At 34.7% G+C, this 12,616-nt stretch overlaps 1 protein-coding gene across 5 annotated transcripts in view; it reads left to right on the top strand.

The window, feature by feature from the left end:
• Positions 1–12,616, top strand: part of BRWD3 (bromodomain and WD repeat domain containing 3) — a 235,406-nt gene that overhangs the window by 146,331 nt on the left and 76,459 nt on the right. For all 5 annotated transcript variants that reach the window (XM_045472781.1, XM_045472780.1, XM_045472782.1 and 2 more), the window contains 4 exons: positions 1,961–2,110; positions 4,068–4,144; positions 4,734–4,902; positions 6,275–6,388. In XM_045472781.1, the coding sequence (XP_045328737.1) occupies positions 1,961–2,110; positions 4,068–4,144; positions 4,734–4,902; positions 6,275–6,388 (510 nt within the window). The remainder of the gene's footprint in view (positions 1–1,960; positions 2,111–4,067; positions 4,145–4,733; positions 4,903–6,274; positions 6,389–12,616) is intronic.

The following is a 12,616-nucleotide window of genomic DNA, read 5'->3' as shown; positions in this document are numbered from 1 at the left end:
CACTGTAAAATAAATGTTTAGATACCCTAGGTCAGAGGTTGGCAGACTACTGCCCATTCCTGTTAATAGCTTTATTGGAACACAGCCACACTTATTAATTATATTGCCTATGGCTACTTTCACACTATAGAGTTGAATGAGTCCAGCAGAGATCATATGACCTCAAAGTCAAAAATATTTATACTCTGGCCTTTTACAGAAAAGGCCCACTCTTGGCCTACCTGATCATATAGGAGCAAAATCTTATCTATACACTGGAAAGATTCATATTCCCAGTAGAAACTGCTAAGCAGAGAGTAAGATTCCTATACTTGATTAGGTACATAGTAAGCCCCTTGCTAGTATTCTGAGATTGAACAAACTAGTGGCGTGAGAATATATGTTCTTGTTCCCAGATTTAACCATAACTCCTGAAAAGTACAGTAACTTGGAGAGTCTAGGATGATTTTAACATTATGAAAGATATCTAGGCAATGGATACTGAATTTTAAATGTTTTTTTTCAGTATTGATAAACACAATTTTAGGTAAGTATCATATGAATATCTCCAAGTATCCTTAGATCATTTTGATGCCTACTGTCTTAATTTCTGTTGAGGTTTTCTTAGCTTATTTGATGTTCTCTGATAAGATTATTTTCGTAGAGATTTTCAATGGCTCAGATCCATGATTTATATTATTTTTTCCTGCTAAGCTGATTTCTCAACTATCAGATTTGTCTGAGATTAATAAACAAAGTAGTTGAGTCTATAAACATTTTATTTATATCAAAACTGAGAAATATTTATGTATACGATAAGAAACTGGTGTTGATACTGATTTATTTATGAGGTTTTTTTAAGTTTATTTACTTTGAGAGAGAGAGAGAGAGCTCAAGGGGCAGAGAGAGGGAGAGAGACAGAATCGCAAGCGGGCTCTGCGCTGTCAGTAGAGAGCCCAATGTGGGGTTCAAACCCATGAACCTTGAGATCATGCCCTGAGCTGAAACTAAGTGTTGGATGCTTAACTGACTGAGCTACCCAGGTGCCCCTATTTACTCCTGATAACATGCGAGGGTTGTAACTTTTACATAATGGTATATCATTAATACTATTTTAGACTTGTAAAGGTTAGAATAAAATAGTTTTCACTTTACACTGTAGTTGTTAAAATTAAGTCTTTATTTTTAATCAGTTTGCTGAATGTCATTTTTTAAAGAACTAAAGTACATATTATATTAAGAATTATATAGGAGTGCCTGGGTGGCTCAGTCAGTTAAGAGTCTGATTCTTGATCTTGGGCTCAGATCATGATCTCACAGTCTGTGAGATGGAGCCCTACGTTGGGCTCTGGGCTGACAGCACAGAGCCTGCTTGGGATTCTCTCTCTCTCCCTCTCTTTCTGCCTACCCCACCCCCCCACATTCGTGTGCGTGCACTCAATCTCTCTCTCTCTCTCTCAAAATAAATAGATTAAAAAAAGAATTATGTATACATAGGTATGATATAGGTATCTTGCTTCATCTTGTAATAAATTGTGAATAAAATGGTATATGTAAATTTTGAGCGGGCACATTCTTGCAGCCCAAACTTTCAGGACTGTCTTTAATTTGATCACAAAATTTTCAAAGTAGGAAAGTAATCAATATTAATGGAAGGTGGTTTAAATATGTGTGTGTGTGTGTGTGTGTATGTATACTTACATGTATATATACCTATACGTATATATATACACATATATATGTATATATATATATATATATATGCATATATATGTATATATATGTGCATATATATGTATGTATGCATACATACATATATATATATGTAGCTATATTTTGTGTTTTCTTTTTGGGAATTTATTCCTGATTATTACCACCACCCACACCCTACCCCTGCCCAATTGATTTGCTTTATATATATTCATTTGTGTATGTTCACTGAGCCTTTCATTTTTTTAAATCTATTTTTTTTTTATTACAGAATGATTATCAGCCTAGCTATGGGCGGTCTTTACGAAGGACACAGCGCAAGCGTCAGCATACTTACCAAACACGGTCCAATATAGAACATAATTCACAAGCATCTTGTCAAACTTCAGGTGTACAGGAAGACTCAGACAGCTCCTCAGAGGTTAGATATCTACTATTATTTACTCAGTGTAATTGTTTGTTTCCCAGTTAGTATTATCACCTTGGGTTTACTTTTAAAAGTCATTTTAATAGCAACTTATTTTAGTGTTTTTCTTTTAAGAAAATTATTCATTAGTAAGGCATTTAATAGGCAAATTTGAGCAATATAATTGAATTTATTTAGATATCTTCTCTGATTTGTACCTAAGATATTTTGTTTGAGAATATCAGACATGCCAGCAAAAGTTTGGCTTTGGGACAGTGAGAAAAGAGAGTGAGAGGAAATCTGCCCAGAAATAAAAAGTGGAACATAAACAATGATAACTAGTTTACAGTCCTAGAACTGGTTGACTGTGTAATCAGCAGAATATGCACATTTTTCATTATTGTTGACTTCATCAGCTATGGAGATTACTAAGTGATGGTTTTTCGGATATAATTATTCATGGTAATGGAATAGATTATACCAATTCTTTTCTTCTTCTCTTCTCCAGTCCTTTTGTTCTCTTAACAACTTTAGTTTTTAAATAGATAATTAGGGTTTAATTATCCATTGACAATATATGGCACTCCCATTTTTCTTCCACCGTGGACAGTTCTTTAATCCTTATTTATTTATTTATTTATTTATCGAGAGAGAGAGAGAGAGAGAGAAAGAAAGTACAGTGTGAACAGGGTAGGGGCAGAGAGAGTGGAGAGAGCTACAATCCCAAGCTGAAATTCATGAAACGTGACATCATGACCTGAGCCGAAGTCAGACACTTAACCGGATGAGCTACTCAGACTCCCTGACAGTTCTTTAATTTTTAAAAAAATTTTTTAACATTTATTTATTATTGAGAGACAGAGCATGAGCATGGGAGGGTCAGAGAGAGGGGAAGACACAGAATGTGAAGCAGGCTTCAGGCTCTGAGCTGTCAGCACAGAGCCCGACACAGGGCTTGAACTCACAAACCGCGAGATCATGACTTGAGCCAAAGTCAGACGTTTAACTGACTGAGACACCGAGGCGCCTCCTGACACGTTGTTTAATTCTTATCAATGATGTCCTTCCTTCTCTCTCCTACCTATGAAAATATTCAACTGAAAAGAATGGTTAGATATTCAGGAATTGACATTACCCTTCGAATGTCATAATGGTGTTATGGTTGTGTTTTGAAAAGAATCATAATCTTACTAAATGTTTATAGTTAAAATGCTATTTTTATAAGGATTTACTTCAAAATAATCCCTCGTGTATGAGGCAGTTGGTGATGGTACAAATAAAACAAGATAGGCAGTGAGTTATTGTTTAAACTGGAAACTGTATACACAAAGGTAATTTATTCCCTCTACTTTGGTATGTTTGAAATTTAACATCATAAAAATATTATTAATTTTCTTATAGAGAATAATTATAGTCGCTTGGCAGAGGCACATAGAAACTTTTTAAATTTTTTTTTAATGTTTATTTATTTTTGAGACAGAGAGAGACAGAGCATGAACAGGGGAGGGTCAGAGAGAGAGGGAGACACAGAATCTGAAGCAGGCTCCAGGCTCTGAGCTGTCAGGACAGAGCCCAACGCGGGGCTCGAACTCACGGACCGTGAGATCATGACCTGAGCCGAAGTCGGACGCTTAACCGACTGAGCCACCCAGGCGCCCCTATAGATACTTTTTAAACAATGGTCTTAACATTTAAGAGGGTTCTATTTGGGAGCCTTAAGGAGTTTGTTTAGTCTTTGAAATAATAAAAGATGTCCCATATCAATAAGATAGTAGATGTTAGAAAGCTTTAAATACCTGCTAGGCTTAGTTGTGAGTTACAGATATATGTAGAAAGATGATTATGTACATTTTACCTGGAATGTTGTTTTGTTGCAGGAAATATAGAAAGTGTTATAAAACAGGTAGTGTGTGCTAATTAATAATATGCTAGTTAATAACCATATATCTCAATTGCTGGCTCCTTGTTGCAGGAAGATGAAACCATTGGCACAAGTGATGCGTCTGTAGAGGATCCTGTAATTGAATGGCAAAGTGAAAGCTCTTCCAGGTAGTTTTAATGGTTTAGATTTGGTCAAAATTATTTGTCCATTTTAAAACCAGAGTTAAAATAGTGTTTTATAGCAGAAAGAGTACTGGGTTGGGAGTCCAGAGACTTGCTTCATCCTGGTCCTGCCAGTATCTTTTTGGGTGTGTCACTGTGGGCTTTAGTTTCCTCATTTGTAAAATAAGATGCTTTGTAAATCCAAGATTCTGCATCTTAGCAGACTGTGTTTATTTATTTGAGTTTTAAAACAGCTACATGTAACCATTTCCATGGATAAGAGGCATCTTTATTTAAAGATTTTGTGACTTCGACAGGAATTTTGAATTCTATTTTATTTTATGTATCTATTTATTTTAGGAATTTTGAATTTGAAATTCTGTTATGGGAAACTAACAATTATACTTTATCCAAGAATCATTTCACTGAAATCCCTTAATGATCAAAAATTTATATTGGTATTTTTTCTGTTCAGTTAGAACAAAAACCATGTCATTTATAATGCTATTTTATTACAAAATGATCATCTTTCAATTAAAAGGCAAACTAATCCTTTTCCTAAACCTATATATTCATAATTTTGATATATTTACAGTGATTCATCAAGTGAATATTCTGATTGGACAGCAGATGCTGGAATAAATTTGCAACCTCCAAAAAGACAAACGAGACAGGCAACACGTAAAATATGCAGCAGCTCTGAGGAGGAGAATTTGAAGTCACTAGAAGACAGGCAAAAGAAACCTAAACAAACTAGAAAGAAGGTTTGTAAATTTACAAGTTGTTTCTGTTTTTGTTTTTGCATCTGACATTTGAATATTTAATAGTAATATTTGAAATGTTGGGGTTCAGGAACAAACGGTCAAGAAAGAATTCTTGAGACATCTTTGGTGCAAAAAGGTGATTTTATTAAGCACAGGGACAGGACTCCTGGGAAGAAAGAACTGCACTGGGGTTGGGAGGAGTGGCTGATTATATACTTTCAAGTTGGGAGGGAGTTAGGGATAGCCCAACTTTTAAGGAATTTGGAAGGAAGGTTTCCAGGACCTTGAGGGCTACCTGTTAGGAAAAGGTAATTTACTACTGTCTAGAAAAACTTAGTCCCTATGCTTAGGGGATGATTGCTAACATCTATCTTGAGAGGGTAGAGATAAAGGAAGTTTCCAATGGGATTTTTACAGGATCTTGGAGGTCGGGCTAATGTGAGGCTAAGGTTGCCTTTTGCCTCTAACAAAGTTTTAACATTGAGGCAGGTAAGTTCCTTGAGGAAGGTCATTCTTCCTATCTCAGGCACTTGTTAATGGGCTATAAATTGTAAGGAAGTTTAATTTTTTTGAAATTTTGCTACCTTTCTCCACATCAGTAACACTTGAGTTTTGTCTAAAAATAACATTCCATCTGAGAAACTAAATTGTTTAAAATGACTTTAAAAGAAAAACTTTTAAATTTTTTGTTACCAAAAGTAGAGACTAGAATATCTTCGTTGTTATGTAAACATATTGATAATCACTTTTTTAAATATAGTAGTTTTAAATGATAAGCCACTAGAGAATAAAAGTGTTATTCTTGTCATGTTTCCAGTCATAAATTTCTTTCCATTTTTGACTTGTAAAATGAAAGGGTAGAATAAATCATGTAGAACTTCTTCCATTTCTTTGTTTTTATTTCATCCCAGTGATGGTTTCTCTTCTTCACTATGATTTCATTTGGACTTTATAAATTCTTAATCCACATAGTTTTGTGAATAGTACTTAAAAAGTTTATTATGTACATATTCTGCATCCTCTTGCTTTAGTAGACAGAATTGTCTTCTTGACTGTCACCATTTTATTGGCAAAAAATTATTTTGTTACTTATACTTGAATTCACATGGTATTCTAGGAACGTAAAAATTTGTGGTTTTTAGATAGTATATAATGTCATATTATTATCTGTCAGCCAAAATTGAGCAATATATTAAAGAATTCACTTGATTATTTTATTGGTACAGATGTACATAATTACTTGATAAATAAAAATGCTTAAAATTTGTATTTTTAGGTTTTATTATAATCTGATTTTTTAAGATATTCTGTTACTTTTCATACTACTGTTCATATATATTTATGGTTTATATATTTGTGAACTATATTTTAGAAAGGAGGACTGCTTTCTATGGCAGGTGAACCCAATGAAGAATGGTTTGCCCCTCAGTGGATTTTGGATACCATACCACGACGTTCCCCATTTGTCCCACAGATGGGAGATGAGGTAATTGTTACCAGTTATAATCTTTTTCTTTTGGAACCTCAGGAGTACTCACTTGAATCAGTCTTAGGGCATTTATATTCTCTATTATAGCTATATGTACACTGTCTTAGCAGCTCTCCTCCATTATAAATTTCTTGTGGACAGTGATTGAATCTTATTAATTTTTATATCTTTTGTGTTATCAAAAACCTACCTCTGTGCTTCAGAGCCAAAACATAATGTGAAGACAGAGTTTGGTATAAAGAGGCACAATAGCTTTATTGCTTTCCCAGGCAAAGGAGGCTGCAGCAGGCTATGGCCTTCAACGACTGCAAGCCCACTGAAGGGAGGGGCTAGAGAGTGTTTTAGGGAAATACAGAATCCAACTGATTTTGACAGGAATTGCGTACTTGCTACCAGCCTCCTTTGTTATTTCTTTGAGATGGTACCAGGTTGCTGAAACAAAAGCCTAAAGGGAGGAGGGGAGGTTTGCAGAAGAGACGTAAAAGGTTACTTTAAAATCCAGCTTCATTGGGGCGCCTGGGTGGCTCAGTTGGCTGAGCGTCCAACTTCAGCTCAGGTCATAATCTCGCTGTTCGTGAGTTCAAGCCCCCTGTTGGGCTCTGTGCTGACAGCTTGGAGCCTGGACCTTGCTTCAGATTCTGTGTCTCCCTCTCTCTGCCCCTTACCCGTTCATGCTCTGTATCTCAAAAATGAATAAACATTAAGAAAATAAAATAAAATCCAGCTTTGGGGCGCCTGGGTGGCTCAGTTGGTTGAGCGCCCGGCTTCGGCTCAGGTCATGATCTTGCAGTTTGTGAGTTGAGGCCCCGCGTCGGGCTCTGTGCTGACAGCTCAGAGCCTGTAGCGTGCTTCGAATTCTGTGTCTCCCTCTCTCTCTGCCCCTCCCCTTCATATTCTGTCTCTCTCTGTCTCTCAAAAATAAATAAATGTTAAAAAAAAATAATAAAAAAAATAAATAAAATCCAGCTTCACTAAAACATTTGTGTAGCCATTTTGATTTTTGTTCAACTTTATGCTTTTTTAAGCAGTTTCACTTCTAATACTTGGCACAGTGTCTCCAGTATATTGAAATACATTATTTGGCTGGTGAAGTCATGAAAATAATTGTCTATTTTTAACTTAGTTTCTACTTAGCAGAATTGGGTGGTATTTGGAGTCCTACTTCAAGTCCTAATATTCTTTTTTTTAAAAAAGCCCATGCCCAACCTGATAGATAATATGCTAGAGGATAACTACCTCTTTCAGTGATTAGAGGAACGTCATTTCATGAGACAGTCCTTCCTACTAAGCCTGTGATTGAATAATATAACTCTATTTATGATTACTCAGTCAAAAATTGATTTAAATTCTATCTGGTGAGAAAATTTTTTATTTTTTTATGAAAATTATGTTAAATTATAATATTTTAACTCTACTTGGCTTGTACATTCTCTGATATATTGAATAATCATTCATATTATTAAAATGTTTCTTTTTGTAGTGTGTCTTCCAGTAAGTATTGGACTTTTGAGCAATGCTTGTTTGTTTGGTTATTTTAGTAGAACATGCTGTGATGAATGCTGTATTAATAAAACCTAAAGAGATTTTTCGGGGGCATATACAAAATCATGATTTCTTGTATTTATTGCCTGTTTTTATGGAAGCTTTAGGGGAGGAATTTTTTTAAGTTTTTATTCAAATTCCAATTACTTAACGTAGAATTTTATTACTTTCAGGTATGCAATATACTGATGCCACACTTCCATACAACACCCAGCGCTTATCACAAGTGCACTACTTAATCTCTAGCACCTATTTAACCCATAACCCTTACCCACTTTTCCTCTGGTAACCATGAGTTTATTCTCTATAGTTAAGTCTGTTTCTCCATTTCCCTTGCTCTCTCTTTTTTTCCTTTGTTCATTTGTTTTGTTTCTTAAATTCCACATATATGTGAATTCATATGGTATTTGTCTTTCTCTGACTTATTTCATTTAACATGATACTTTCTAGCTAAACCCATGTCCTTGAGAATGGCAATATTTCATTCTTTTTGATGGCTGAGTAATATTCCATTGTATGTGTATATATGTGTGTGTGTATATATATATACACATACATATATATGTGTGTGTATGTACATATATACACATATATACATATACATACATACATATGTATATACATATACACATATATGTACACATATATGTACATATATACTTATATGTACATGTATGTATGTACATATATACACATATATATACATATATACCTATATATAGGTATATATTCATATTCATATGTATATCACATATGAATATATATATTCAATATATACCTATATATATGTATATATATGTGTATATATATGCCATCTTCTTTATCCATACATCAGTGGATGTACACTTGGGCTATTTCCATAATTTGGATATTGTACGTAATACTGTAATAAACATTGGGGTGTGTGTATAGATTTGAATTAGTATTTTTTTATTATTTGGGTAAATACCTAGTAGTGCAATTGCTAGATTTTAGAGTAGTTCTATTTTTTAACTTTTTGAGGGACCTACATACTGTTTTACACAGTGGCTGCACTGGTAGTTTGCATTCCCACCAATATTGCAGGAGGGCTCCCCTTTTTCCACATCATCATCAAAAACTGTTGTTTCTTGCATTGTTCATTGTAGCCATTCCTACATGTGTGAAGTGGTATCTCATTGTAGTTTTGATTTGCATTTCCCTGATGATGAGTGATGTTGAGCATCTTTTCATGTGTGTGTTGGACATCTGGATGTCTTTTTTGGAAAAATATCTATTCATGTCCTCTCTCCATTTTTTAATTGGATCATTCATTTTTTTTAAATTGGATCATGAATGTTTTGAGTATTGAGTTTTATAACTTGCACATATATTTTGGATACTAATCCTTTTATTAGAAGTGTCGTTTACAAATATCTTCTCCCATTCCGTAGGTTGCCTTTTAGTTTTGTTAATTATTTCCTTCACTCTACAGAAGCTTTTTATTTTGATGTAGTCCCAATAGATTATCTTTGCTTCTCTTTCTCTTGCCTCAGAAGACATATGTAGAAAGAAGTTGCCACAGCCAGTGTCAGAGAAGTTAGTGTCTGTGTTCACTTCTAGGACTTTTATTGTTTCAGGTATCACATTTGGGTCTTTAAACCATTTTGAATTTGTGTTTCTGTAGCATGTAAAAAAGTGGTCCGGTTTCATTCTTCTGCATGACATTGTCAAGTTTTCCCAACACTGTGTGTTGAAGAGACTTTTTCCCATGGGATATTCTTTCCTGCTTTGTTGAAGATGAATTGACCATGTAACTGTGCGTTTATTTCTGGGTTTTCTATTCTGTTCTATTAATCTATGTGTCTACATTTGTGCCAGTACCATACTGTTTTGATCACTACAACTTTGTAATATAACGTGAAGTCAGGAATTGTGATGCCTACGTCTTTGCTTTTCTTTTTCAACATAGCTTTGGCTCTTCAGAATCTTTTGTGGTTCCATACAGATTTTAGGATTGTTTGTTCTAGTTCTGTGAAAAATACTGATGTTATTTTGATAGGGATTGCATAAAATGTGTAGGTTGCTTTGGGTAGTATAGACATTTTAACAATATTTGTTCTTCCAGTCCATGAGCATGGAATGTCTTTCCATTTCTTTGTGTTGTTTTTCATTTCTTTCATCAGTGTTTTATAGTTTTCAGAGTCTAGGTCTTTTATCTTTTTGGTTAGGTTCATTCCTAGGTATCCTGTTAGTTTTGGTGCAATTGTAAACACTATTGATTCCTTAATTTCTCTTTCTGCTTATTCCTTATTGATGTATAGAAATGTAACAGATTTCTTTAAATTGATTTTGTAGCCTGTAATTTTACTGAATTTGTGCATCAATTCTAGTAGGTTTTTAGTCCAATCTTTCAGGTTGTCTATATAGTGTATAATGTCATCTGCAAATAGTGAAAAGTTTAACTTCTTCCTTGCTGATTTGGATGCCATTTATTTCTTTTTGTTGTCGATTGCCAAGGGTAGTACTTCCTGTAGTATGTTAAATGAGAGTTGTGAGAGTATCCATCCCTACCTTGTTCCTAACCACAAAGGGAAAGCACTCAGTTTTTCCCCTTTGGGGATGATATTAGCTGTGGGTGTTTTGTATATGGCCTTTATTGTATTGAGGTATGTTTCCTACAAACCTAATTTGTTTAGGTTTTTTTTTTTAATCATAAATGGATGTTGTGCTTTGTTAAGTGCTTTTTCTGCATCTCTTAAAATGACCATATGGTTTTTATCCTTTTTCTCATTAATGTAACGTATCCTGTTGATTGATTTGTGAATATTAAACCACTTTTGCAACCCAGGAGTAATTCACACTTGATCATGGTGAATTTGTTTTTAAAGTTTATTGTTTGAGAGATAGAGAGAGCAAGCACGCGCACACTCGAGCACACGGGGGAGGGGCAGAGAGACAGGGAGAGAGAATCCCAAGCAGGCTCCACGCTGTCTGTGCAGAACCCAATGCGAGCCTTGATCCTGATCATGACCTGAGCAGAAATGAAGAGTCAGACGTTTAACTGACTGAGCTACCCAGGTACCCCTGTTGTTGTTGTTTTTTTAATGTATTTTTGGATCCAGTTTGCTAGTATTTTATTGAGAATTTTTGTGTCCATGTTTATCAGATATATTGGCCTGTAGTTCTCTTTTATAGTGGTGTCTCTATCTGGTTTTGGTATCAGGGTAATGCAGGCCTCATAGAATGTATTTGGATGTTTTCTTTCCTTTTTTTTTTTTTTTTTTGGAACAGTTTGAGCGGTATAGGTATTAACTCTTCCTTAAATGTTTGGTAGAATTTGCCTATGAAGCCCTCTGGTCCTAAACTTGACTCCTGGGTAATCTTTTCTTACTGATTCAGTTTCTTTGCTGGTTATTGTTCTGTTGAAGGTTTCTATTTATTACTGTTTCATTTTGCATAAGTTATATGTTTCTAGGAATTTATCCATTTCTTCCAGTTTGTCCAATTTGTTGGCATATAGTTTTTCATGATACTCTCTTATAATTGTTTGTATATCTGTGGTATTGGTTTTTATTTCTCTTCTCTCATGTGTGCTTTTATTTATTTAGATCTTTTTTCTTTTTGTTAAGTCTGGCTACAGGTTTATCAATTTTGTTGATTTTTTAAAAATTGTTTAATGTTTATTTATTTTTGAGAGAGAGACAGAGTGTGAGCTGGGGAGGGGCAGAGCAAGAGGGACACACAGAATCCAAAGCAGACTCCAGGCTCTGAGCTGTCAGCATAGAACCTGATGTGGGGCTCAAACCCACAAACTGTGAGATCATGACCTGAGTGAAAGTCAGATGCTTAATCCACTGAGCCATCCAGGTGCCCCAATTTAGTTGATTTTTTTTTTAAAGAAACAGCTCCTCAGGGCGCCTGGGTGATTCAGTTGGTTGAGTGTCCAACTCTTGATTCCGGCTCAGGTCATAATCCCCTCAGGTCATAATCGGCCCCTCTCCCCAACTCATATGCTCTCTTTCTTTACAATAAAAAAAAAAATTAAAAATGTTTCAAAAAAAGCAACAACTCCTGGTTTTATTTATCTAGTGTATTTTTTTTTAGTTTCCATATCATTTATTTCTTCTCTAATCTTTATTATTTCCTTCCTTCTCCTGGATTTAAGCTTTATTTCTTTTTTTCCTCACTCCTTTAGGTTGGAAGTTAGGTTGTTTCTTAGAGATTTTTCTTACTTCTTGAGTTGGCCTATATTGTTAATATACTTTGTTGTGAGGACTACTTTTGCTGCATCCCCAATGTTTTGGACCATTGTGTTTTCATTTATATTTGTCTCCATGTATTTTTTATTTATTTTTTTTTATTTCCTGGTTGACCCATTCATTGTTTAGTAGCATGTTATTCACCTCCATGTTTTTGTAGTTTTTCTAGATCTTTTTTTTTGTGGTTGACTTCTGTTTTCATAGTGTTGTGGTCAGAAAAGTTGTATGGCATGACTTCAGTCTCTTTGTATTTGTTGAGGCCTGTTTTGTGACCTAACACATGATCTATTCTGGGAAATTTTCCATTTGCAGTTGAAAGGAATGTGTATATTCTGCTGTTGTATGATGGACTGTTCTGTATATATGTGCTAAATCCATCTGCTCCAGTGTGACATTCAAAGGCATTGTTTCCTTGCTTATTTTCTGTTTAGTTGATCTACCTGTTGATGTCAGTGGAATGTTA

The sequence above is a fragment of the Leopardus geoffroyi genome, chromosome X (genome assembly GCF_018350155.1).
Source record: "Leopardus geoffroyi isolate Oge1 chromosome X, O.geoffroyi_Oge1_pat1.0, whole genome shotgun sequence".
Taxonomy (NCBI): Eukaryota; Metazoa; Chordata; class Mammalia; order Carnivora; family Felidae; genus Leopardus; species Leopardus geoffroyi.
Note: the sequence above shows the minus strand (reverse complement) of the source record. Positions and strands in the feature narration are given on the sequence as shown.